The sequence below is a fragment of the Paramisgurnus dabryanus genome, chromosome 11 (genome assembly GCF_030506205.2).
Source record: "Paramisgurnus dabryanus chromosome 11, PD_genome_1.1, whole genome shotgun sequence".
In the NCBI taxonomy this organism is placed as follows: Eukaryota; Metazoa; Chordata; class Actinopteri; order Cypriniformes; family Cobitidae; genus Paramisgurnus; species Paramisgurnus dabryanus.
Window position 1 is genome coordinate 31,239,988 of NC_133347.1, and position 27,504 is coordinate 31,267,491.

At 40.7% G+C, this 27,504-nt stretch overlaps 1 protein-coding gene across 1 annotated transcript; it reads right to left on the bottom strand.

Annotated features, from left to right (window-relative positions):
- LOC135730140 (taste receptor type 1 member 1-like) lies at positions 1-26,174 on the bottom strand. The gene is made up of 6 exons (XM_065247992.1): positions 25,993-26,174; positions 25,567-25,864; positions 24,664-25,404; positions 1,278-1,490; positions 1,061-1,181; positions 1-929 (listed from the first exon to the last, which is right to left on the bottom strand). Exons 1-6 carry the CDS (start codon positions 26,172-26,174, stop codon positions 1-3), a joined length of 2,484 nt encoding a protein of 827 aa, XP_065104064.1.
- Between the last annotated feature and the right edge of the window lie 1,330 nt (positions 26,175-27,504).

The window sequence follows — 27,504 nt, forward strand, 5'->3', positions numbered from 1 at the left end:
TTAACTTCTACTAATAGTTTGTGTGTAACTCTGAATAGATGTTTGAAAGTATGCAGCAGTGTTTTTCTTCGGTTGAAATAACATGATGTAAGATTTTGGTATGAAATAGCAAAAGAGAATTCCATATGTACTGGACATCTGAACAAATGCATTTATAAGAAAGTTGTCTCTGCTATTTACGAGAAACGCAGCTGTCAAGAATGCGAGCCAGATCACAATAAAAAAAATTATACTAAAGGTTATTGATTTGGCCTCATTGTAATTTTTGGGAAGATCTCGTGCCATGTAGGAAAACAAGATACACAAGGCACCAAGAACAATATCTATGAATGCAACTGTGCTAATGGATATTGGATGCCCCAATTTACAGGTGAGAAATATCTGTTGTTTAAAAGACAGTAAGTCACTAAAAAGTTTAGGAGGTCCCAAAGTCATCCACAAAACACAAACAATGAAATAAAAGACAGAGAAAGAAATGACAAACATCCACTGGCCATTGTACTTTACCCACAACCTGTGCACGTTAGGGAACTCATTCATTTTAAAGACACAAACTATTTGAAAGGCACGGACAGTTAAACAGGAGAGACAGATGGTATAGAAAAACATGAATAGGACATTTCTTAATATACATCTTATAGATGTGGGTTCGCCAAAGAAAAAGAACGCACTTAGGCAAGACATAATCAGACACAATAACATTAAGAAAGACATGTTGCCACCAGAAGACCTCACCACTGGTGTGTTGTAATTGTAGGCAAAAATAAAAATCATGATAATGAGAAAAGTAATCAAGCATACATTGGAAAATATAATTGCAATGGAGGGGATATCTGTGAACTGTAGATAAATAACAGAACGTGTCTGACATGTCGCACTGCCATCAGACCATTCATTCTCTGCACATGAAAAACAGGTATAGGGGTCCCCTGGAATAAAAACAAAGATATGAATGTTGGTAGCAGGCAAAATCTGAATCTTGGTATTGCCAAAAAGTAAACAGTTCATAAATTTGAAAATTCTGCCTACAGTAAAATATCACAGTGCTTAAGGTACTTACGAGAATAATTCACATAGCTGTTTTGTGGACATTTTTTACACAGAAAGCAGCAATCATGATATCCCACGTGTTCTCTTGAAAATCCCTCCTTACACTCAACAGAGCAGTTTGAGAAAGGAACCTTTATAGAATAATAAAGAGTGTTAAAAGTTAACCTGGACATAAACACATTCATATCAAGGCTGTAAGGATATAAAGACTATCAGAGGTAACTTACAGAAGTGTTGTTACGCCAGGGCATGAGTGAGTTGTCAATGGTAAAATTAATTTCTGGATACGTGTCATAAGTGCCCACCATCTCAATCCATGGAGGATTTGTTGCAGTGTTCCAGATCACAACAGCGTAACTGACAGCTAGATCACCATTCCCATCATATTTCACCTGACGACCTTTAAGTGGAAAATCCAATTTCTTAATTTCTCCTAGAAGCTGTTGTGGTGAAAATAAATTTAAAAAATATTAAAATAAGAGGCAATTTATTGAGTGAAGTGAAACAGGGTGTCCGCGGGGTTTTAAAAAGTATTAAAAAGTGATTAATCAAAATTGTCAAATTTAAGGCCATTAAAAGTGTTAAATGTGGTCTCAGAAGTATTATTTTTTTCCAAATTAGGTATTATTTTTTCAGACTATCAGGTCTCATATTCTGATTGAAATTCTATCTGGGTTTGCGTCAGGCCCGGTACTAGGCTTGCTGGACTGGGGGGGCAGTCAGGATTTTTGGGTGGGCAGCCATTTCTCGACTAAAATGATTCATACACTAAAATTATGGATGGTCCAATCCAATATTACTTTGCATGTCTTATAATAAAAGGCAATTTATATGTAATTTTGCACGTTCACATTTAAAAAGTAGATGCAATTAGATTAATGATTTATAATGTTATAATGATTACACTAGTTTGACACATTTAGTCACAATTAATGAAATCAGGCAAGCAGGTGATATTAATGCAAAGCTGTACATATAGCTATATTTTATTAATGTTTACACTGCATTTAATCTATTATTTTACTTATAGATAAATTAAAGCCATTCTTATACCTACCCTACCCAACATATGCCTTTATTCTAAATAAACACTTGTTAGGAACTTTATTTCCACTTCTCAAACATTTTCGTCATGTAAAATAATGTATTTTCAATGTGATAAGCTGTATTGTCATTAATTCCTGACCCTATCATTGCTGCTGCAGCAACCTCAAATATCACAACAAATCACAATGCTTTAAATAATATATTGTTGCATCATGTAAGCAATTTGACATGCATGACAAATTCGTCAAAGGTTATCCTGTTTGCCTATAACAGCACCAGACAAAAGCACAAGCCCTAAAATACTGTAAGTGTGATTTGCGACGAGACCAAAGATAAATCACACTGCTTTGTTTATAACACAGTAAATTAGATATTATAATGCAACGCAACATTATAAAATACAACGTTTTACCTTACGATGACCTTGCGGAGTGAAAGCTCCTCTTGAACTTAAAAGTCTGTAGATTATTGCGTGTGAAGTTTTTCTCAAACACGAGCTGAATGAGCTGATGAATGATGATGACAAAACCGCTAAAATTTGATTTTAAAACTGCACTGCACGCGATGCTCAGCTGTTACAATACTGTATATTTACTGTATAACCATCTTATATCATTTATATCTACTATATAGTATGCCACAACCAAACTGCATATTCTAATTTTAATAAACAGAACTACGTCTAAAACAAACACATTAAATGCTGCTGGAGACTTGCCATTGGCTGTTGTATTTGCATGAATAAATAATGAGGTGAGTCTAAGAAAGGATAAGGGGCTATTTTGGGCATGTTTTACTATAAAAAAAGTTTTAATTTAATATGTGTTGGGTTATTACGTTTATGTAATACTAAATTGCATTGTTTTTGATATATATTTTAAAGATTTTTTAGTTACCGTCATAGAGAACAGTAGTACTTTTCCTGTGAGTTAAATACTGCTGAAAAGACCTCCCAAGGTTTGAATAAGCTAATCAGACGATAGTGGGCGGAAGCTGTAAACGCTATCGCTTGCCCAAAGAAGACATTTTTTGTGTAAAGAGACTCCATTATTTTAAGGTTGGCTGGACATTTTTTGGGGGGGGCACAAGGAAAATCTGGGGGGGGCAATGCCCCCCCCAGCCCCCCTGTAGACCCGGCCCTGGTTTGCGTTAGTTCATTTAAATATGGGCTTTAGCATATCTGGGCACATAATCAAAGATCTATCATCTCTGGGATGTGATCAAAGCCTGGAGTGGAGCCAAATCACTTTCCTCTCTCCACTGTAAGGGTTCTGTAATCACTACCGCTGGATCCACTCCGGGTTTTCTGACTGTATAACGTTAAGCTGAGGTAAAACTTTATTTCAGCTAGCATGAACAAACACAGCTATACAGAAAGGCTCCGATGTTTTGAAGATCGATAAAGGTGTAAAAGACCAATGGAGATTGACTTGGCTTAGTGAAATGATGAAGATTGGTAAGCCTTTCAGTTTGTGGGCTAAGAAAACCAAACAGCCAGGTAACTTGCGTGTCTTTGCACAGTATGACTAACGTTAGGGGTCCTGTATTTTGGGGGTAAATGATTTCTCACGTACGTGATCATCCGCGTCACGTTTTTTAATGCTATGCTGATCTAGCCAGTGGCTGATACAACGGGTTTGTTAAACTCGTGGGTAAACTTCATGTGGCGCCACAAGAACCAAGAGGCAGATGACATCCAAGTCCCGTGAGAGCGATTGACGAGGAATCATAAGAGGAGACTGCTTCCGAAATGCTCTCGAAGGACTTTGATGTCTTCCACCTGTCGGTTCTTGCAGTTGCATTTGCGTGTGGTCACAAAAACGTAACATTTGTACATATATGTGACCCGTCACGGAAACCAGGGACACAAGTCGGCAGCACAAGTTTCGAGAAAATGAGAAACAAAGGTTTTTTTTTCAAAATTTGTGATTTTCGTTTTATTGCAGAATCTGTTAGTTGAGATCACGAAGAAGCCTCTCCATGTTTGAGATAGCAGTTTTTGTATATTTAAAAGCGTACATTTTGCGTTTGAAATAGGCATGTTTTTCCGGAGATTCTAGCGTGCAGCGGGGGGCGTCATTGTCTGTGTGTATATTTACATACTGGATAAGCTTTTGTTTTCACCTCCGCCCCCCAAAGGGAACAGCGTGACTACTAAATAAGGATAGCTCGCCCAAAAATGAAAAAATGTAATTAATGACTCACCCTTATGTCGTTCTAAACTCGGAAGACCTCCGTTCATCTTCGGAACACAGTTTAAGATGTTTTATCGTTAGATTTAGTCCGAGAGCTTTCTATCCCCTTCATTGAAAATCTATGTATGGTTTCCATGTCCAGAAAGGTAATAAAACATCATCGAAGTAGTCCATGTGACATCAGTGGGTCAGTAAGATTGTGTTGATGCATCAAAAATACAGTTTGGTCCAAAAATAGCAGAATTACGACTTTATTCAGCATTGTCTTCTCTAGCGTGAAGTCACGTGACTGTAGTGACGCGGCTGCCCTGTTCCTCAGACATGTTTGCTACGTTTTGTTTTTTTTCAAACTTATAGCCTGCGTCTCCCCAGACTGTAAAGCTCGGGCGCACAAAACAAAATAAAAATAAAAGAAGCTGGGGCGCAACAAATAACAGTCAGCCGCATCATACGTCAGCCGCGTCACTGACTTTATGCGGCGCCGCAGTCGGATGACGTCAGAGCTCTTCAAGAAATCTTACGGAGTAGTTTAATTTCGACTCGCTCTCGCGGTACTTTGACGTCACCTCAATGTCAGTTCTTGCAGCGCAGCATGAGTCCAAACACACAGAAGTTACACAGATATCGTTGTATTCTTCATATAATTGGCTACATGTTTTGTCTATCAATATTTTCCATGAAGTCATTGGCTGATGGAGGAACGAGCGAGCCATTGGTAACATCTCTAAAGGATGTCACGTTTTCGACGGCGCTGTTTGGATGATCTATTATACTACTTCCCTATTTTAAATACAAACTTTGAAGGCGGGTTCATGTGTTTAACGGAGTGTAAGTTCATATACCCTTACATGTTACGATTTAAATAGTCCTCAGATTGTATATTATATTGTATTACCAGACATTCATGCGAAATCTGATGTAAACAATCTATATTTCACGGATTATACGCATTTGAGGACAAAAATGGTCATTGGATAATCTGAAACAGACTGGATTCGACTTGTGATCCCCACAAAGGTAAAAAGAGTCATGTTTATTTTTGCATGTTGTCATTTGGTCATAAAAAACTACATATGATGCTAGAACATCTCAAAACGGCTTTGCAGGGGGTATGGCTTAGCTAAATGAGATGTAAATGAGCCCTATTGTCTCCCCCAGCTGGAAAGAAGAGTCCCTTTCGTCTCGATTTTCTCGGTTTGAGTATTTCTGAGTTCCTATATTCAAATGGCCACAACTTCTCAAAATCTTATCAGATTTCCATGTGTTACACATCGTTGAAAAGCTTAGAAACTGCACTTTCAGAATATATGAATAACTCAAAATGCCCAGATCCGACTTGTGTCCCTCCTTTCTGTGACTGGTCACATATTTAAGCACCGCAGTTTAAAAATAAGTGATTTTAAGCCATTCAAACACAAACAACAGTGCTAAATGCGTCCGCTGTTTCTGTGTCACAGGAGCGCAAGCCGCGCATTTGTTTCTCATTAAGCTTGTGTTGTGAGTATTTTTGCTGCTTTATTGGCCTTAAATAACACACATGCCTCAAAAATCCTGTCTTTGCAAATATTCTCATATAAACACGACCATTTAGGCCTTTGGAGAAAGTAAACAGCAGAAAAATTGCACATAAAAAAGCACATCAGCGCTGCCTCTATTGTAACATAATATTTTGTTGATAAAGGTACAGTCATTCAATTTACAACTGTCACTTTACAACTATGGTTACAGGCATCCTATGCGAATTGTACACGAGTTTGACTCGAGTTACTCGTTCAGGGTTTATATTCAAACATAACGTTACTGTATTAGAGCTGTGACTGTAAGCTGTTGTGTGAACAGAACAGACCCTGGATTATTTGTTTATGTGTACTAAATATATTATATTAAACAGTTGTATTTGTTCACATTAGTAAATGCATTATGTAACATGAACAAACAATGAAAAATATAGAGTATATAAGCATTAATTAATTCTTGTTTATCTCATTACAGTAATTGACAGTAGTTCATGGTGCATTCACTTATGTTAACAGTTTCAACTTTGATTTCAAAATTATTAGTAAATGTTAAAATAAATACATTTACAATTAATAAATAATTAATAAAAGATTCATTTAAGGTGGTGATATTCATGTTTTCTTTTTATATAGTGAGTAGGCTTGTTGCGATAGTCGGTGAAACGGTGATTACCGGTGTTTCAGCCTCTCACCGGTTAGATCACTTGCCCACCGCGACACCGTTTTTCACTGTCGTTTTGATATTTTCTTGTAATTAAATCATTTAGTTTCGTTAGAGAGAGCCAACACTAAGAACTGAATGTGTCTGCTGGCTAAAATCAGCGGAGCTGAACGCGCATCATCACAGAGCAGCGCCTGCGGGTGTCAGATTTCATTTATTCCTGTCAGACTGCTGCGAGCTGCTTGACCAGATGATCATGGCAGAAGCCGCGTGCTTACTCGTTTATGTTATAATATACATATATGCAGTGGTTAAATTGGCTTTTGTAGGGAGGGGGAGCCCTTATTTCCGGTAAATAGTCATCATTCAAAATCACGCCGTAAAATTACTTAATGTGTTTTACACTAAAGGGCTCTTTTTCCAGTATTAATGTGTAAGGTAAGGTTGAGTAGTTATTCAAACAAAGATAAATACTTTACAATTCACTTACAAGTTCACTTTAAAGCTGTGCCAGAGGTTGATCCAAACTTTAAAACCTGAACTTTAAATGATGCTAATCTATGGGTCTGACACCCTATATGCATTTGTTGCACATGTTATTATGCACAATTGATCAAACTTTGAAAGAAGGTATAAGACTCAACCTCCTTGACTAATTCTAAGCATAAGATAACCCAAAAGATTAAATTAACAAGAAAAATGACATACTGAATCAGCATCAATATGTCTTATAAATTAGCCATAGAGATAAGCTGGTCAGCAGTTAGTAAAACAATCACTATAGTTAGGTTGTAATTGATTTTATAATCAAAATACATTATTTTATTAAACTATACAGTAAGTTCAGTGTTATCTTTTAACATATTGTAATGAGATGAGTGATATGGCTATACATACTTTAATCATTTGTTTCTATACTTCTATTAAGTTTTCTCGACGTGTGCACCACACTTACCTCTTTATCTCTCATCTCTACAATGTCTAATGTCATCCTGTGAGAATGCGCGGGGTCACTGTACTGTATAAACAACCGGCACCCGCCCGCAACTTCGACCGCAAAAAAAATGTCTGTGATTTTGGCCGATTCGGACGGGATAAAAATTCTCATGCTATTCCTGAGATAGGAGCGTCTGTTTCATGCGCTTTGGCGTTGCAGAAGATCACGTGCTCTGGATATGCGTGTTTGCAGCCTAATGTTTGATATTTAGCATTAAATGTAAAATGATTAGCCTACAGAACATGTCATTTATTAATTTAATTTTAACAAATCAAACTTATACAAATCATATAAAGTAGCCTACGTGTTTTATATAACTGCCTGCTTAAAAAAATCCAAATAAATTAAGAAATAATGATTAGTAACAATTTATTATCTTTATTAATTAACATTACCATTCCAGATTGAAACAAAATAAGGTTGAGTTTATACCTTATAACGTTACTGATATTACAGTGTTTAGTCTTAACAGTGTTTGATATTAAGCTCGTCTTGATTTAATTACTTTATTCCGCCAAATGGAAAAAAACATACATATCTGAATGAATGGGACTCAAGACCTATACGGCAGATTGCGTTGGCCAAAACACCAAAAGAACCGCTTTTTCAAAAGATATTGCGGGTAGACACAGATATTTGCATGCGGGCAGGATTACATTTATCAAAAGACCTCTGAGTTTGGCGAAAAACAGTAAGTAAATTGCTCTGGAATTTTTACAGAGGTTGCAAAGAAAAACACAGACATGGCCGATTCGGACGGGATTAAAATCACAGTGGACCTCTGAGAAGCATGATTTTCTCAGAGGTCCCTCTGTAAAACTAATCCCGTCCAAAATTACAAATGTTTAAATGGCATCTTTATTTCAAACCACCCGACCAACCGCGACCCAAATGTCATTACAAATTTGGCCCAGCCCAATTTAACCCTGTTGCTGAAGGAGACGGAGCTGAGCTCCGGCAGGGTGTGTTGTGGACTTGAGGAGGCGGAGCTGCGCTCCGGTGAGCCCTGGCCCAATTTAACCACTGCATATATGATGTTAAATATAAGTGAGATTGTTTTCTTGTTGTGTTTTTCATTAAGAATAATAATAAACCCATAATTCAAGCAGCGCTTTATGGAGGAATAGCCGGTTGCTCTGCTTGGGACTGGCGGGTTTCTGTCAGAAGTACCTGCGCACATTGACTCAAGCACTTAAACCAGCTGTTGCACTCGCAATTGTATGCAAATTCATACGCGATTTAACGCAGCGTACGCAAGCGCTTGATTTAAACAACAGTTGCATCTAATTCAAAAGTTAAAGTAAAATGCGCACGTCTGTATGTGCATTTATAAGCCCCTCCCACCTGGTAAAAACGGTTTGTCACGCGCTGATTAACTGGTGGGAAAATTCTGTCACTGCAACAACCCTAATAGTGAGTTATTTAGCTGTTTCGCCTTAATCTGAAATGCCCTGCAAACTACAGCTACCTATATATGCCACAGAAGACTTCAATATGGAATTTATGGCAAAAAAAATTCCCTTAAAATGCTATGGTCTCGCCTACATAACGTGTAAGTTAAAGGAATATGACTTGGCCTGAAAAACATTTCAGTCAGAAGAATTTTTTTCACTTTAATCCATGTCTATTCTGTTTTGTATGTTATATATGTCAAAATCTGTGTAAATAATAGAAAGGTCGCTGATTAACACTTGCAATTCAGTGTCGTTATGGTTTTAAAAAATATTCTGATGGTGGTAAAAAACTATTAAAAAGTAGTAAATTTAACGTAAGGAATGCTGTATATACCCTGTGAAAGTGTAAGTAATTTAATCACCAGTGTATAGTAACCCATAGTTGGAATGTGACCTCTGCATTTATCCCAACCTTTTGAGTAGTGAACACACGCACACCCGGTGCAGTGAGCAGATAACACTGCAGAGGACAGGTGCCTTGCATAAGACTTGAACCAGCAACTCTTGGGTTACAAGCCAGACTCTCTAACCAAAAGGATATGACTGCCCGTATTATAACTGTTATGTATTGGTCGGTCCCAGTCTGACCGAAAAAAATTCCTGAGAGCCACAAAACTTATTTGATCCCTAATTTAAAGATAACATTGCATATAACATAAGACCGCTAATGTAATGTTAAAACACGGTTCTGCATGCACCTAGTGTTAAGCATAATACACATGGCTCGGTTCCGACTTCAGAGTCAAGACGGTTGACTAAGTATATTGGTGGTAGATCCTTCTCCTACTTTGCCCCTAAGCCCTGGAATGATTTACCAAATTCGAGTATCAGACACAGTCGATCAATTTAAAACTAAACTTAAGACATTCTTCTTTAACCCTCTGGGGTCTAAGAGGTTTTTGGGGCCCTGGGGAAGTTTTGACATGCACTAACATTTGTGCTTTTTTCAGTTGCTTAATGGCAAAAGTCTCATAACACTGTGTTCATCACAAACTGGGCTACAATATCATATAATCAACATGTATCTACATGTTTGTATTTTTGAGAGAAAAATGTTTATGCGTGGTTTTTGAAAAAGCAAAATTTTTAAGTCACTGATATAAGTCCACAAAACTCATTCTAAACATGTTTTCCCAAGACTTTTCAAAACAGGATATAGTAGTCTAGAGTTTTTTCTTCAAAATTATGTGAAAATCATTCGGCCTACTCATTCACATAAAGCAATATATTGATTTACAATTTCTAAGACACTTTTGCTTGGGAAAGGCTGTATGCGTGGAGGTGGGAAAGCTCCTGAATAATCAGTGATTGACAGCTGAGAGACAAAAGAGTTGAATAATGAGCCACATAATGAGAATGTTCAACAGGAATGTAACTTTCTCTGTAGTAAAACCATGATAAGGTTTACTTTTCAATATAATGTAAATACACACACACACACACACACACACATTATATATATATATATTTCTATTTAAATTTTTTCTATTAATTTCACAAGTATAAGTTACCTTTTAAAAACCATAGTAGCCTAATCATGGTAAAGGTACTGTTTGGCCATTGTAAAGTGAATACAGGGTTAGTGTTTGGTTGGCCAGCGAGAGGTTTACTTTTGTGCAGAAAAATCTCAAGAGAACAACTGCCTATCGTTGTCTGGACTCTTACTTGTGTTTTTGTAATCATTATAGTAGAAACACAACAAGGGACACACGTGATGAACTTATCAATGTTTGTTTACAGCCGCCGCCATTTCCTCACGTGTTGATCATGAAAGCAGTGAATGTGTGCACATATAATGATCCTATGTTTAATAAACTTGCTGTGCGGAGATATATGCTTAGACGCAACTAAATAAGGATTGTACTGTTTGCAAACGCGTATTTTATAAGAATACCAAAAAGCACGTAGAGTTTCCTGACTCGTGTGTTTGTGTATGTACGTTTCCCTTCACATGAACTGTTTGACGGTAGACAAATAAAACACTTGCGTCTGGAGATACTGACACACATACGCAAGTAAATAAAGATTTAGATGTCATGTTTGGTGCTTGCAATCGGATTAAACAACAAGGAATGGAGAGACTGGATTGTGGATTGCGCATCCATTGACTGCAATAGGCACGAGTTATGCATATGGATGTCTCTGCTCGTTCACTTCAATGGCGATCTCATCTCATTACATAACAGGAGAAAGACGTTAACTCTCCTCCTTCTCATACAGTTAACACCGAATTACAATATCGGTTTTCAATCTCACTTACATCATTTAAAAGGAGACATTCCAAGCATTATGTAGACATTTATCTTTTGTTTCTATGACAAGTATTCGTTAAGTTACAGTTAATTTTTCTGACGCGTTTCTGAAAGGACTACACTGAGGGAGAGAGAACAAAACGTGCATCATGTTTATTTTCTTAATTTTGCGAAAAGCACAACATTCTGTTTTTATTGGGAGTGGACAGAAAAAAAATTACCTGTTCACATACCTCGATAGTATTTATATATATAAATATATATGTATCTCTCTCAAGGGTTTTTCTCCTCCTAGGAGTTTTCCCCCTGGACTAGCCTGATAGAGATTTTTCCTAGGGGTTTTTTCATCCCCTGGAGAGTCCGCCACCTTTGGCTTAACTTACTACTTTACTGTAAACGTTACATTATTACTACGCTCGGACACTGCTACGTGTAATGTTACTTTCAAACAAAATACATATTGCAGGGTTGTTCTAGTCCTTTCCTTTTTGTGGAAAATAAAAGAAACAGCTGCCCACTAAAATGTATAAAACATAGTTGCTGCTTATTAGAAAGAGCAAACATAAAAATTGTCTAGTTTATGTTATGATTTTGAATTATGATTTAAATTCATCTCATTGTGCAATTGTCATGTGTTTTTTCTCAGTCATGTTCAGCAATCAACCGAGCCTGAACACAGCTACATCAGTACAGGGTCCAATATACAAATGTGACCAGTCACGGAAAGTAGGGACACAAGTCGGATCTGGATTTGAGTTATTCATAGATTCTGAAAGTGCAGTTTCTAAGCTTTCCAATGATGTGTAAGACATGGAAATCTGATAAGATTTGGAGAAGTTGTGGCCATTTGAATGTAACACATTCAAGAAAGAGAATGCTGAGAAATTTGAGAAAGAAAAAGTTTACACTTCCCTTTTCCCTGGCTGGAGAGACAATAGGGCTCATTTACATCTCATTTAGCTAAGCCATACCCCCTGTAAAGCCGTTTTGAGATACAGATGTTCTAACATCATATGTAGAATTTAATTACAGAAGTCCGAATGACAAAATGCAAAAATAAACAGGACTTTTACCTTTGTGGGGATCACAAGTCGAATCCAGTCTGTTTCAGATGTGTTAATCATCCAATGATTTTTGTCCACAAATGCGTATAATCCGTGAAATATAGATATATAGTCTATTGTTTACATCAGATTTCGCATGAACTTCTGGTAATATAATATAATATACAATCTGAGTACTATTTACATCGTAACATGTAAGGGTATATCAGATTACACTCCGGTATTTACGTTCCGTTCGCACCTTCAAAGTTTGTATTTAAAATAGGGAGGTAGCATAATAGATAATCCAAAAACAGCACCATCGAGAACGTGAAGTCCTTAAGAGATGTTACCAATCGCTCGCTCGTTCCTCCATCAGCCAATGACTTCATGGAAAATATTGATAGACAAAACATGTAGCCAATTATATAAAGAATACAACGATCTCTGTGTAATTTATGAGTTTGACTTCATGCTGCGCTGCAAGACGTCAAAGTACCGCGAGAGCGAGTCGAAATTAAACTACTCCATAAGATTTTTAAAACTAAGCAAACATGTCTGAGGAACAGGGCAGCCGCTTCACTACAGTCACGTGACTTCACGCTCGAGCCGGAAGAGAAGACAATGCTGAATAAAGTCGTAATTCTTGCTATTTTTGGACCAAACTGTATTTTCGATGCTTCAACACAATCTTACTGACCAACTGATGTCACATACCATGGCTGTTCTGCAGGCATATCAAGCTGAGTTATTAAAAGACATTGATGAGGTGACAGCGGGCGATTCTGAGTTACATAATTTACGTAGGGCATCAGATTTTTCTCTCAGAGTGATAAGATAGACAGCTAGAGCTATAGGGAGATATATGTCGCTGATGGTGACAACTGAGAGACATTTGTGGCTTCATCTGTCGGACATCAAATACGCAGATAAGTCGGTTTTAGTAGATTCTCCTTTGTCTTCCTCTGGGCTCTATGGTGAAGCTGTGAATAGCGTTGTTGACAGACACAATGAAGTGCGAAGGCAGGCGGCAGCCTTTAGAACCTTTCTTCCTCAGAGAGTTTAATCTTCCTCATCACGGCGGCACCTGCAAACTCAGTATAGACAGGTGCAGAAAGAGAGAGTTACCACTTGTGCCCCCCCCTTGTAGAGACTGGAGGTTAGGTTGGCGTGCTCAAAACCCCCAAAGAACCCCGATCTGAGACTGGTAATTCAAGCAAAAAACAGCCCTGACCAGAGTGCTACAGAGCTGTTAAAGGGGCATGCCCTCCTGGGGAGTGCAGGATTTTTCCACGGTTTATGGGTTTCCGCACTCCTCAGTGCCCTCCAATGTTAACTGTGTACATTCCGCCTCTTGTAGTACGGAGCACAGTGAAATCAGATGAGATAAAATGGGCATGTTCTCCAGGGGAGTGCAGATTTTTCAGCAGTTGTAGTACAGAGCACAGTGAAACCAGCCAAGATTTTGTATTCCTTTCCCCAGGTGCTCTGCTCCCTGGAGTTCTGGAGAGGGTCCGTCAACAGAAGGCCCAGCTGTTGCTCGTAGCCCCATGTTGGCCCCATGTTTGGGCAGGTGCCTCTGTCCAAGATGTCTCCTACTCCTGGATCTTGGGTGCTTATGTTTAGTTTTTATTTTTACATACAGACAGGCACTCGTAGTCTGATGGTTTGGTTATAGCGTCTCTATGGCGACGCATCGCGAGTTCCCTTGAAAGGGAACGTCTCAGGTAACGTATGTAAGCCTTGGTCATTGAGAAGGAAACAAGATGCTGCTTCTCCTTTGCCATACTTCTCGTTTCTTGTCTCGTGACACCCCAAGCTTCTGGGGGTTTCTAGAGAACTAAGGCCCTGTTTACACGTACATTATTTTAAAAAACTGAGACATTTTCCTTCATTTGTGCCCTTCGTTTACACGCAAACGGAGAACTTGCCTCTGAATCCGATTCTTTCTAATATCTCCAGCCAGAGTGGAGATTTGGAAATCTTCGGTTACACGGTTGCATGTAAACTGAGACAAAAAAAATTTTTAGGCAGCCAACGCCACAGTATGCGCCAGAGCACAGACCTGCGCCAATAGTGTGACCTTGTTCAAAAGAGGAATGAAAGTGATTCATTGCTGTTTTCAGGATTCTGATAAGCTTACTGATTGTGGGCTTGAGCTTCTCGATACACCACCACCTAGAGGTTTGGTATGCTCTTGAAGGCATTTAAACATGGGAATGTGACAATGAACACTTTTCTGAAAGCTGACATGTGTGCACAAAGTTATTTTTGAAACCGGAGAGGTTGAAATGTCCGTTTAGGAAAATAGCCGCTTACGTGTAAACGTAGACTTATAGCCTTTTTCAAGAGGTTTTCAAACCTCCTAGCTGGTCAGGAAGACAGGGGGTTCCATATTTCTGGGGAAATTGGAAATAATTGGTTTAGCCTCCATAGGGAATCAGTTTGTGAATCAGTGTCTCTCAACTGAGATTGATGAGACCATACCTAACTCTAAAGCTTCCTCCACCAGAAAACTGTATACATTAAAGTGGAGAGTTTTTACTTCATGTGTAGTGAAAGGCATATTGACTCAGTTAACTGCCCAGTGGTTTCAGTTCTGGAATTGCGCAGCCGAATAACACTCGGTGCGTAGACGTTTGTGGCACGGCCAGCTACGCAATGCTCGTTCCCGTTATTTCAGGGAACCGGGGTTTCACGAGTTCACACTTACAAATAAGTTGGTTATATTAAATTAGTAAATGTATTTGGCGTGCTGTCCGGGGAGAAGGCTCTGAGCTCGGAAATGGGCCCGAACGCAGAGTATCCCCCCCGGTTTAGGAAATAACCTGGTGAGTGAGAGGAGACGGGGTGGTGGAGGGATTCTGAAGACTGCAGATGATCTTTGGAGAGTTAAACTTTGACTTATATATGGCTTGCCTTTTTGCTGATTGGGTAGATATGGTGATTACTGATTGTGGACAGCTGGTGGTACTAGAGTATTTGTTGATTACTGATTATAGACAGCTGGGAGTACTTAAGTGTTTTATTTGACGTGCTCCTCCCGAACTACGTCAATAAAACATCATTACACGAGTAACCTAAGCGCTCCCTTTTAATACGGTTTACTTCGCATTGCGTCAGTTGCTGACGCTATGGGGGAACGTAATCCCATCCCGCCGTGCATACACAACGGACTGAGGTGCCCTTACCGGAGAGACACTGCATGTGGTCCTATACCCAGCGTGTACATAGCTCTAGCAAACGTCAGTGTAAGCACCATATATGAGACAGTAATACGCATACAGTGAAGTTTCTAAACGCACCATGATGCATATATAACAGAGCACGAGACAGCGGGTTCCCAGAGCGCGCCCCGAGCTGTGCATGATTTATTAATAGATAGCCATGACGGTGAGCTTGCAGCGCACCGTGAAGCCATACAGAAACGCAGTCACGGGAACATTAAGCCGATAAGACCTTTGTTTGTAAGGCAGGGACATCCAGGCTATAAAATCTGACAAACGTAGACGGCGAGGACCAGCCGGCCGCATTACAAATATCAAAGATAGAAATCCCTGTAGACCAAGCCCATGATAAAGCCATACTTCGCGTGGAGTGGGCTTTTAAACCAACTGGACTATGTTCATTCAGGGAGGCGTATGCCAAAGCAATGGCTTCGACGATCCATTTAGATAGCCTCTGTTTTGTGAGCGGCATACCTAAAGAGTGGTGCGCGAAGCTTACAAACAGCTGATCTGACTTGCGTTATGAGGCAGAGCGGTCCGTGTATATTCTTAACGCTCTGACGGGGCAGAGCGTGTTTGGGGTTTGTTCGCCGTCCGCCGGCGGGAGGGCGAGAAGTGAAACCAACTGAACTCTAAATGGCGTGGTCAAGACCTTAGGGAAGTATCCCGCTTTCGGTCTAAGGATCACTTTGCTATCGTTAGGACCGAATTCCAGACATGACGGGTCAATTGAAAACGCGTGTAGATCGCCCACTAGTTTAACCGATGCCAACGCCAAGAGGATAGCAGTTTTAAACGAGAGAGGTCAGCCTGCTCGAAGGGCTCGAAAGGGGGACCGCGCAGCGCTTTCAGAACCGTGGACAAATCCCAAGACGGGACCGTGTTAGGTCGCGGTGGGTTTAGTCTGTAAGCGCCTCTGAGGAATTTAATGATAAGATCATGTTTTTCCACGGTGTGACCGGCGATGAGGGGGTGATTCGCTGTTATCGCCGCCACATATTCTTTAAGCGTCAAGGCGCACAACTGCTGTCCAACTTTTCCTGTAGAAAGGAGAGAATATGCTCCACTTCACAGGTGTTTGGGTTTAAGTTTTTCGTCGTGCACCAGTCAGAAAAAATAGACCACTTTTGAGCATAAAGGCACTTGGTAGACGGGGCCCTGGCTTCCGTTAGAGTATTTAACACACGTCCTGAAAGGCGTGACGGTTGCCGTTCAGAGACCAAACGTGTAGATTCCATAGCTCTGGTTGTGGATATCGCCCCTCCCGCCTGAGAGAGGAGGTTATTTCTCAGCGGTACTGGCCATGGTGCAGATGTTTTCAGCTGCCATTGGTCGGGGAGCCACGGTTGATTGTGCCAAAACAGGGCGATCAGAATTATCGAGCATTTCATCTCTCTTATCCTCTGAAGGACCTGTGGTAACAGAGCCACCGGAGGAAAAGCGTATAGAAGACACGCCGGCCATGTTAGCGACAGGGCATCGTGGTGTCTCGAGAAGAAGATCAGGCAATGCCCGTTTTTGTCTGATGCACACAGATCAATCTGCGCTCGGCCGAAGACGGTCCATATTTTCTTGACCGTCTGAGGATGCAGCCTCCATTCTCCTGGCAGCGGACCATTGTGCGAGAGAATGTCTGCACCCGTATTGGCTACACCCGGTACGTGAGTCGCTTTCAACGAACGTACGTTCACTTGAGCCCATAATAAAAGCTGTTTCCCCAGCCTGGATAGGGAGCGAGATTTCAGCTCTCCTTGGTGGTTTATGAATGAGACCACCGTCATACTGTCCGACCGTACTAGAACATGCTGATGTTGGAGTTTTGGTCGAAAGTGTCGTAGCGCTAGGATAACCGCCCTCGAGGTGGTTGATATGTAGCTGAGACAATTGGTTGTTCCACGTACCGAAGGCGGGTTTGCCGTCGCAGTGCGCGCCTCAACCCTTCGCAGAGGCATCCGTGGTCACCACTTTCCTCCTGCTCATGGAGCCAAGTTCAGGGCGGAACTTTCGCTTTCAACCAAAACCAAAGAGGTCTCATGAACAGCATCCCCAACGGTATTAGTGGGGATGCTGCTGCCATCACACCCAACATTTTTTGGAATCGTTTGAGAGGGAGATGTGATCCTGCTCTGAACGACGCTGCCCTGCGTCTGACCGTGAGTGCGCATTCTGGTGTAAGCCATGCTCGTGCCTTTTTAACCCTAAATTCTCCAAATGCTGGAGTACAACGATCTTGTGCGCAATAATTTCCCTCTCTGACTGGGCTAGAATAAGCCAGTCCTCAAAGTAATTCAATATGCGGATGCCACAATGTCTGAGAGGGTCGAGCGCCGCATCCGCACATTTGGTAAACGTGCGTGGTGCCAGAGATAATCCAATGGACAGAACTTTGTATTGGTATGCTGTTCCGTCGAACACGAATCCTAGAAACGGCCTGTGACGAGGTGCTATCGGAATGTGAAAGTAACCGTCTTTCAGATCCACTGATTTGAACCAATCGCCCGGTCAAATAAACGCCATGATTCGTCTGGCTGTAAGCATTTTAAATGGCCGTTAGACAAGAGCGCGATTCAAAACGCGTAGATCTAATATCGGTCTGAGGCCGCCATCTTTCTTTGGAACGAGAAAATAATGACTGTAAAAGCCTGATTCGCTTTGATCCGCCGGGATTGTCTCTATCGCGTCTTTTAGTAATAAAGAACGCACCGCCTCCCTGAGGATCTGCATGCGATCGTCTGGGACAGTGGTGAAGAGGACACCGCGAAACCGGGGTGGTCTTCAAGCGAATTGAAGTGAATAACCGTGTTGGACGGCGTGCGTCGATATGCTTATGGACGGTGAGCCGTGTGTGTGTGTGTGTGTACAGAGGAGGAAATTTGCTCTTTTGTGAAAAGGAAAAAAAATTTTTTTTGCTGTTACAGCAAGGGTGTGTCCAGCGCCCAAGGGGACTGAAACACGCAGAACTTTCGAGGGCGGGCCGGCCGAAGCGAGCCCAAAGCCTCTTTTCCTCCTCAGACTTTCTTCAGGGAGGCGGCGCCGGTGCCGGGTCCAGCGTGATCCTAGGACTGGGACCGCGGCGTCGAGGTGGACCAGTCGGTCATGCAGGACGCTGGCGTTTAACCTCCGGTTCAGCTCTCTTCTGGGGTTGAGCTGGTTTTGGCTTAGGGCGCTGAGCTTGCGGTGGTTTTGGGCGGCCGGTCTTAGACGTTGAGGCAGATAGTTTCGGTAGGAAATGCCGCATAGCCTGAGACGATTTCTGTGCCTCAGTGAAGCGTTGGGTAAACCCCTCCACAGCAGAGCTGAAGAGCCCCAACAGGGACACGGGCGAGACAAGAAGGGGAACCCGATCCATCACCTTGATCTCCGTCAAGTTCAGCCAGAGATGTCTCTCCAGAACAACCAGGCTAGCCATGGCTCTTCCCACAGCCTGAGTGGCGAATTTAGTAGCGCGGAGGCCCAAGTCAGTCGCGCTGCGCAGGTCTTGAAAGGTTGACGGGTCAGGGCCTGCCTTGTGCATATCATGGAGGAGTTTCGCCTGGTATACTTGCAGCACTGCCATCGTGTGGAGACCAGATGCAGCGTGGCCATTGGCGGAGTAAGATTTTGACAACAGGGCTGATGTCAGACGGCAGGGCTTTGAAGGGTGGTTCATCTTTGCCCTCCATCCGCCAGCAGAGGACGGGCAGAGGTGGGCAGCGACAGACTCCTCGAGCGGCGGGAGCTTGGTGTAGCAATGTTTGTTGGCGCCGTCCACTACGGAGAGGACGTGGGAGACGGCGCTCTGAGCGCGGGTGGAGTAAGGAGCGCGCCAGGACTTAGTGAGCTCCTGGTGTACCTCCGGGAAGAACGGCGCCTGCCGCTGGCGGGATGGTTGACAGCGTCCGGGCTGCAGGAACCACTCATCCAGACGGCTGAGTTGAGGCTCTGACGGCGGCGAACACTGAATATTGAGCTCCGCTGTAGCTTGTGTCAGGATGCGGATGAGCTCAAAGTTGTGAGGACGTGAAGAAAACCTCATGGACATGTCCTTATGGACAAAGGTGACAGGACAATCGCGGAGACGGAGCACGCGGGGGATGAGCCGGTGTGGACTCGGTCTCAGGGCGCCTCTCGACTACACGGCTCCGCTGCTGTTTAGGCGGGAGAGCACGGGAAGCCTTCCTTTTGAAGACATTGAGGCGGGAGCGCAGCACCGCAATAGGAAGGAGCTTGTAGTGGGTGCAGCCCGCCTTGGTGAGCATGGACTCGGCGTGGGCAGGACCCAGACAGAGGACTCACTCGGTGTGGAGGTCTTCCACAGGTAAAGGGGTTCGGCATGAGCCATAGTGCCGAAGCAGCATTATCTCAACGCGCTTCTTGCTCTTTTAGAGTGAAATTTGCTCTTTTAATGCTCAACCGGAAAGCGTCAGGGGAACACGCTGGTGTGTAGCAGTCCGCTGCAGTGCTCAGACCGACCGTCAGTGAGTAAGGGCTTCTTCTTCGAGCAGCGAGAAGGTTCGCGCTGAAGGAGAAAATTAATGAGCTCTTGACGCTTGATCCCGGAATTATATAAGGACATGTGCCACGCACCACGCGGGCTCAAACGTCATTGGTCTGTATTTTCTACAGACGTTAACCAATAGGCTTCAATCGCGGAGTAAACAGGAGCTTCCCCGATTGTGTCAGCAACTGACGCAATGCGAAGTGAACTTTATTGAAAGGGAACTTCAAAGTGTTAGTTGTGGCAGCCAAAACCAAAAGACACACATGATGTAAAAATACTTCTGTATCATTTGTAAATTTGCACCCTGTGTAAGATTTTTTATAAATGGTGTTGCATATCCTGTGCACATTATTGAATTTTCCTGACTCTCAGGTAATAATGTTTCTGGTGATCCGAATTTTTTTCCAATAAATGCTTATAAAATTTTCTTCCTCTAGGTCAAACCATAAATATTACATAAGAAATTCATACTAGAAACCCACACTAATTTAAAGATTTTTATTTATTGCATGGCCAGAGACAAAACATGATGTACTTTTTTATGAATGCTTACAGTTAAGTGAATGATAAAATTTTAACCGCTGTTACTTAACTAGCTGTTAAACAAAATGTAAGAAAAGGAAGGAATATTTGCTGGAAACTTACAAAGAGTGCATGGTTAATCTGTCAATCAAATGCGGATAAAAAGTTGCGTTAGCTGCATTGTTTTATGTCCATTATTCTGAATGTTTGCAGGTGAGGACGGGGGTGGATACAAACATTGCGGGAATGAAATGTATATGAATTTGTTTTAAAGAGGACATTTCACAAGACTTTTTTATTATGTCAAATAAATAGTTGGTGTCATCAGAGAACATATGTGAAGTTCTAGCTCAAAATATCATATATAAATTATTATAGCATGTTAATATTGCCACTTTGTAGGAGTAAGCAAAATTGTGCTGTTTTTGGGTGTGTCCTTTTAAATGCATTTGACCTGACATCGGCCAAATTTGACCCTGTGGGTTCTTAACCCATTTAAGCCCACCGGCAACTATAGTTGCCACAGTGCATAGTTGTCATTTTCCTTTTTTAATAATTTGTTTGTTTAATAAGATGTTTTCCATGTTTTATTTCTCAATGACATGCAAGCTAACAACCAAATAAAGGATTTTAAAAAAAAAGTTATTTATTTCCGTCCTGTCACATGAGGCTGTCAACTTCTTACCTCTTCTTCCAAGAAACATGGCGAAGGCAAACCCTCCCAAAGAAAGGTTATTTTCATTTTACTAACAAGTATTTTTGGTTGACATTTATATATCTACATAATCATGAAGGTCTCTAGAGTCATCCAAACAAAACAAATCTTATAAGAGATCTATAGTTTTTTATATACTTAGTCAAATGTCCAAGCGGCAACTATAGTTGCCGGTGGGCAAATGCCTTGTAAGTACATATATCATGGGGAAATGGGGTATACTGTGTTAATAGGTTAATAAATCAAGGTTATTGGTCTTTTAAAGTGCTTTTTTATTTTATAATATCATACCTAAACCCTTTAATTAACATCTCTACTGTCCATTAGACCTTAATTTGATAGGGAATAAATCTGTTAAAAGGATGAGATGAGAGAGCAATCTTTCCACAGCTCTACTCCCCCACCCCTGTGTCTGTTGTTACTTTGGGGGGATGGGCTGTCTAAAGTGATAGCAGCAGTTTCCAAACTTCAGTCAATCACACAAAAGGAAGAATGAAAGATAAAGAGTTAAAGCATGGGATTAATTGCTGTAGATTATATTTTTCTCCCTTTTATAATATTATGCCCTGTAAGGGGCAAAATATTGAGGCCCCTTCATCCAGTTTGGATGCGTTTCATTCTAATAAGTCAAGGACCCTAATTATTTTTATGACTAGTAGCTTATGATTCCATTATAATGTTGAAATTCAGACAAGTAATGAGTTTACTTTTGCATTATTATATGAAATCACCTATACTATAGTCAGCCATTTAATACAATGGACCTAAAAAAAAATGTGTAATTTTCTTTCAGGTATACCTTGGCAGAGCTTTTGGATATTCTTGATACAGATAATCCATCTGGAAATTTTTGTAATGTAACAGTTGTGCCAGAGTCTGAGAAGAAAGCTCATGACACAGATTGTGACAGCGATGGATCTGATGATGACGTGGCATGCGATTACAAGCGCCTACCATCAAGGTTGCTGAAAGGAGAGGGCTTAATCTCTGATGATGCTTTTCAGCTACCCCTCCTTGACATGGCAGATGTACTTGAATGCCCTGCGGCCTTAGTTAGTGCATCTACAGAGCCAAACACCATCAATACTGTTGAGGAAAAGGAAAATAGTCCAACAACCCCTGGACCCATGCTTAAGAAAATAAAAAACAAAGAGCGGAAGTTCAAGAAATTTAAGGCAGATACCAAAAAAACAATACAGGCTAAGCGTCATCAACTCCCTCCCTATCAACCCAAGCCAACCAATCCTATCATCACATCAAATGATCCAGCAGACATCTTTCTCACATTCTATCCCAAATCACTACGGGATATCACCCTGGAAATGTCTTATACATATGCAGCACAGAAAGGTGCCACCCTCAATCTCACTGATGAAGAGCTCCTAACATTCTATGGCATTCTTTTGACCACTGGGTACAACTCAGTCCCAAGACGACGTCTTCTTTGGTCAGGCGACAATGATGTCAGCAACACAAGCATTAAAGATGCCATGCGGAGGAACAGATTTGATGAGATAATGGCTTCCATTCATGTTGTGGATAACATGAAAATCACAGATGACCCTTTCTTCAAGGTGCGTCCCGTGTTTGAGGAGCTGAATAAAGTCAACAAAACCATGACTATTCAGGAATATCTGGCAGTGGATGAGATGATGATTGAGTACTTTGGTAGGCATGGATGCAAGCAATTTATCAGGGGGAAGCCCATTCGCTTTGGTTTCAAGATCTGGAGTCTTGCATCCTCAATCTGGGTTTGTCTACCAGATGGAGCCATACGCAGGTAGCCACACTCGTCTCGTTGAAACTGGACTGGGTCAGGGTCCAAGTGTGGTTCTTGGCTTGGCAGAGAAAGCTGGAGTGCCACCTGGATGCAAGTTCTATCATGACAACCTATTCACAACACTCACCCTGGTTGATGAGATGACCAAAAGGGGCTACGGCAGCTGTGGCACACTTCGGGAAAATCGCCTCTTTGATATCCCACTGACACCATCAAAGATCTTCCGGAAGACCTCAAGAGGCAATGTCGAATTCCTTATTGAAGATGGAAAACTGATTGTGAGATGGAATGACAACAGCGTGGTCACTGTTGTGACCAATATGGAGAATAAGTACTCCGATGTCGACACTCAACGGTGGAACAAACAAAAACATGCAATGGATAAAGTTAAACAGCCTACTTGTATAAAGAGCTACAACACACATATGGGAGGTGTTGACCTGCACGACCAATGTGTGAACCGTTACCGGATTGGCATCCGATCAAAGAAGTGGTGGTGGCCATGCTACAGCTGGGCACTCAACAGTGCTATGGTCAACGCCTGGTGTTATTACAGGTACATGGGGGTGTAATGGGAAGTGGGAGGTGAGGCTGCTGGGTGGAAGGGTCTATATCTTAAGTGGCATGACAAAAACAAAACAAGTATTCATCAAGTATTTATTTCATTCAATACCCACCAATAGAAAATTAATTCATCCATCCATCCATTCATACAGGTCATGTAAAGAGGGAGACGGAGATCTCCTCTCCTTCCACAGACTGGTTGCCCAGAGTCTCCTCCAGCGCCATGGGATGAGGCCACAGGGGCATGGAAGAAGGTCAGTGTTGGCTTCTGCAATGTGTGAGGCTGCCAGATTTAACAACATGAACCACTGGCCCCACAACACAGGGAGAAAGTACATGAGGTGTCGAAAATGTGATGGCCGCACTACCTTTGCATGTGAGAAATGCGGTGTTGCCTTGCATGTTGAGTGCTTCAAGAAATACCATGGAAACCACTAAGAATCTACCCAGGAGAGAGAGGAGCAGAGGGAGAAGAGAGATAGAAAAATGGGAGCGCACGACATAACTTCCCAATCCGAAATGTCTTTTCGATTATAATGAAAACGCATCCCAGAGAACGATCTACTCTGTAACCATGTATTAATTACCCCTAGGATAATTTTTCACTGGAGTAGTCCTTTAACTTTTTTTATTTTCTATACACAATGCCCTGTTGGGGCAACCTAATGGCTGCACTTTGTTCTGCACTATGTTCCACCACTTTAAGACAAATGTATTTGTTGTTTGTTTTGTTTATCATACACAAGAGATTATAAGCTAGATGCAGTTTTTTTTTTTGGGTTCGCATCGAATGTTCTTTGACTGTTATACATAATAAATGTGTTTATGAATAAAGGTTGATCTGTTGAAAGCAGTTATTTTGAGTTAGATGCCTAATGTATTCAAATTTGACATTGAAGGGGTGCATACAACCTATTTGCCCACCGGCAACTATAGTTGCCGCACATTCAAATACGATTTTCAAAAAAAGAAACAAAAAATTGGGTAAAATAAATGCAGAACATGTTTACAGAGGACACTATTAACACAATTATATGCATGAAACCAATCAGAAAAATTTGGGCACAAATGGGTTAAACATGGAAAAAGTCAGATTTTCATGATATGTACCATTTAAAATGAATAATTCTATTATGGGCTTTCAGATGCATTTACTCACCATGTATGGCTTGACTGTTGTATTTTTGCTGCATTGGTTCATGTTGCAGTGCAGAACTTTATGTAATGCGTGAGCTATGGTGTATATGGCAGCGTAGATGGGAAAAGAAAATGTGGGATCTTCATTTATAATTTCCTCTGCTGTCACCAATGAGCAGTTGTCACAATCTTGATTACATGTCTTTGTGTGGATTTCACTCTCAATGTTATCATTAGGATAAACCTCAGTTGTTTCTTTGGTTTTATAAATGAATTCATTAAATCCAGGCAATGACAAAAATCTCTCTGTAATGCCAATAATTGTTCCAATTTTCTCAATTCCTGGCTCTTTTAAAAGCTGCTGATTCATGGACCATGTTTCATCTGCAATCCAAACTTTGTCTCGGATGTTGTTTGATATGGCTGCTTTGATTATATTTTTTGCATATTGTGGCGTAGCGAAAACCACAATGACATTGATGTTAAGCTTATCAATTTTTTTAAGAGTTAGACTGTAGTTTGCACTTTGACTGAGAATCTCTTGATAAGCCAAACAAATCCCAGTATTTTTGATATAATTGTTAAACAGTTGAAGGCCTTCTTCAATGTCTGGATCTCCAAGAAAAGCAACCCAGTTCCATCTAAACCACTGGATGATGTGAATAATCATCTGTATCAAGTCTTTGTTGCTAGGGTTTGTTCTTATAAAAGATGGATACTGAAGTTTATTACTCAATGTATAGCTGGTAGCTCCATAATTAACCTTTAAAAACAATTTGCTTGACATGTTACATTTAATATACACACTCAACGTTTAGTTTTATGCACAGAAGTACTTATATGTGTCTCTGTGTTAAAGTGATGAAGTCTGGCAGCACTGGATGTTGTGAAATAGGTATGTTTGTTAATAAATATGAATAATTACCAGTGGTATAAGGTCCATTGTGATCAGTGGTGCAATAGTAATAGTTCTTGTGTTTCCATATGGTCCAGTTGAAGCAATGACTTTAGGCTGATGGCTGTTGAGTTTTTCTTGAGGATTTATTGATCCATTCTGTGAGATAAAACTGAAGACTGAAGGGAAATTCTTAGTGTCAGAACAATGATCAAAAACTTCATAACCCAGAGAGACATTGGGCAGCAGGGTGGTTGAGTTATTAATCTCCTCAACAGCAAACCTCATTAGTTGAAACATCTGATAGCCCGAGTTTGAGAAAGTTTGCCTATAGTAGAAAACATTTGGAAGGTAGATAATCACTGTTAAATATTTTCTCAGAAAGGTGTAAATGTGTAATATTCATCCAGATAATAATAAATGAACCTCATAAATAAAATAAATATTCTTGCTTACCTGGAACATTCAATGGCCTCCGGGGAGGACAGGGGTGCTGCATGTTCAGCTTCATGTACTGGAAAAAGTCCACCCAATAAGTAATCTCCATCTAAACTGAACTCAAATGATGAACGAGAAACTTTGAAAAAGAAAGAAGTAGTAAAGGCAACAAGAAAAGTGTAAATGCAACTCAGAAACATGATTTAAAATGAATTGTTCTCATGAAACATGAATGTGAAGGTGTTTTTATATAAAAATGTAATTTGCTTAAACCACTTTGTTTATTCACAGCTCTGGGCATCACACTCAATGTTTTTATTGTTATAAATATTAATTTTCATAGACCATATTTCATCTACAATGCAAACTTTGTCTGTTGTATGTTTTTTGCATATTGTCATACAATGAAAACCGCAAGGACACTGGTGTTGTGCTTATCAGTCTTTTTTAAAGTTAGACTTTAGAGTGTAGAAAACACAGGCCAGTATGAGTGGATAGAGACCAAAAAATCTTCATCAATTTTGTGATTTAGATTTTATTTGCGATTTTGACATCATATTCAACAAACATCATAAGTCCCACACAAACTGATCTGTAATAGGTCTTTAGCATGAGTGTGTCCCACCCATAGCCCCCACCTTGGAAAAATGAGGAATGAATGTCTGTAGTCTCTCACCCTCAACAAAGATACAGCAGTTCCTTCTTTCAATGACGCAAAATTATGATTTTTATATCATTAAAAAGAAGGAAGTGCAACACTGAAATCAGTATTTGTCCCGTCTCAGGGGAAACTGAGTGAATGATGCACAACCATTTAAAAACATGACTGGGGTTCTAACGATACAAAGCTTAATGCAAATCGGTGAAGTGTCCCTTTAACTCTACATCTATTCAAGTCAGAGTTAAATGTTTTATGTTCTTCTGACCAATTAGGTCCAGAATATCCTTTGATGAGCCAAGGCAGTAGTGGATAGGCTGGATCACCTACTACTAGAAATCAAACTGATCTCTTGAAGTGTTTCACGCAAAGTAATAAATAGCGCAACACAACTGGAATGCGCTGAATGCAGTATATACCCTTATGTATCTGCAATCCGTACCAATATGAATGTAATAATGCAATCTCTCTTTACAAGCAAAAAGTCTCACCAACTGCTGCTAAGACAAATAAAACAGTCTGTTAACACATCTTCTGAGTTAACATCAATGCATAAACAAACCAACACTTTCACAAACAAACCAATATAACATGCATTTAGCTGTTATTTTTTTACAGCATGAGTGTTTCTGCTACCGATCTCTCTCGAACGCAGTTCATCTTTTTTTTCTATTGACTCGTTAACCACCAATCACATGATACTCTCATATGCATGGGTGGGTTTAAAATAATAATCATCCAATCACATAAAATACAATCAAAGTTGTATATGTTCTCCAAGTGCAAACTTTAGTGTTTAGAAGGGGTTTCTTAAAGGGATACACAATCATTTTCAGATTACTTTAAAAATGTGAAACTTTTTTTAACATAAC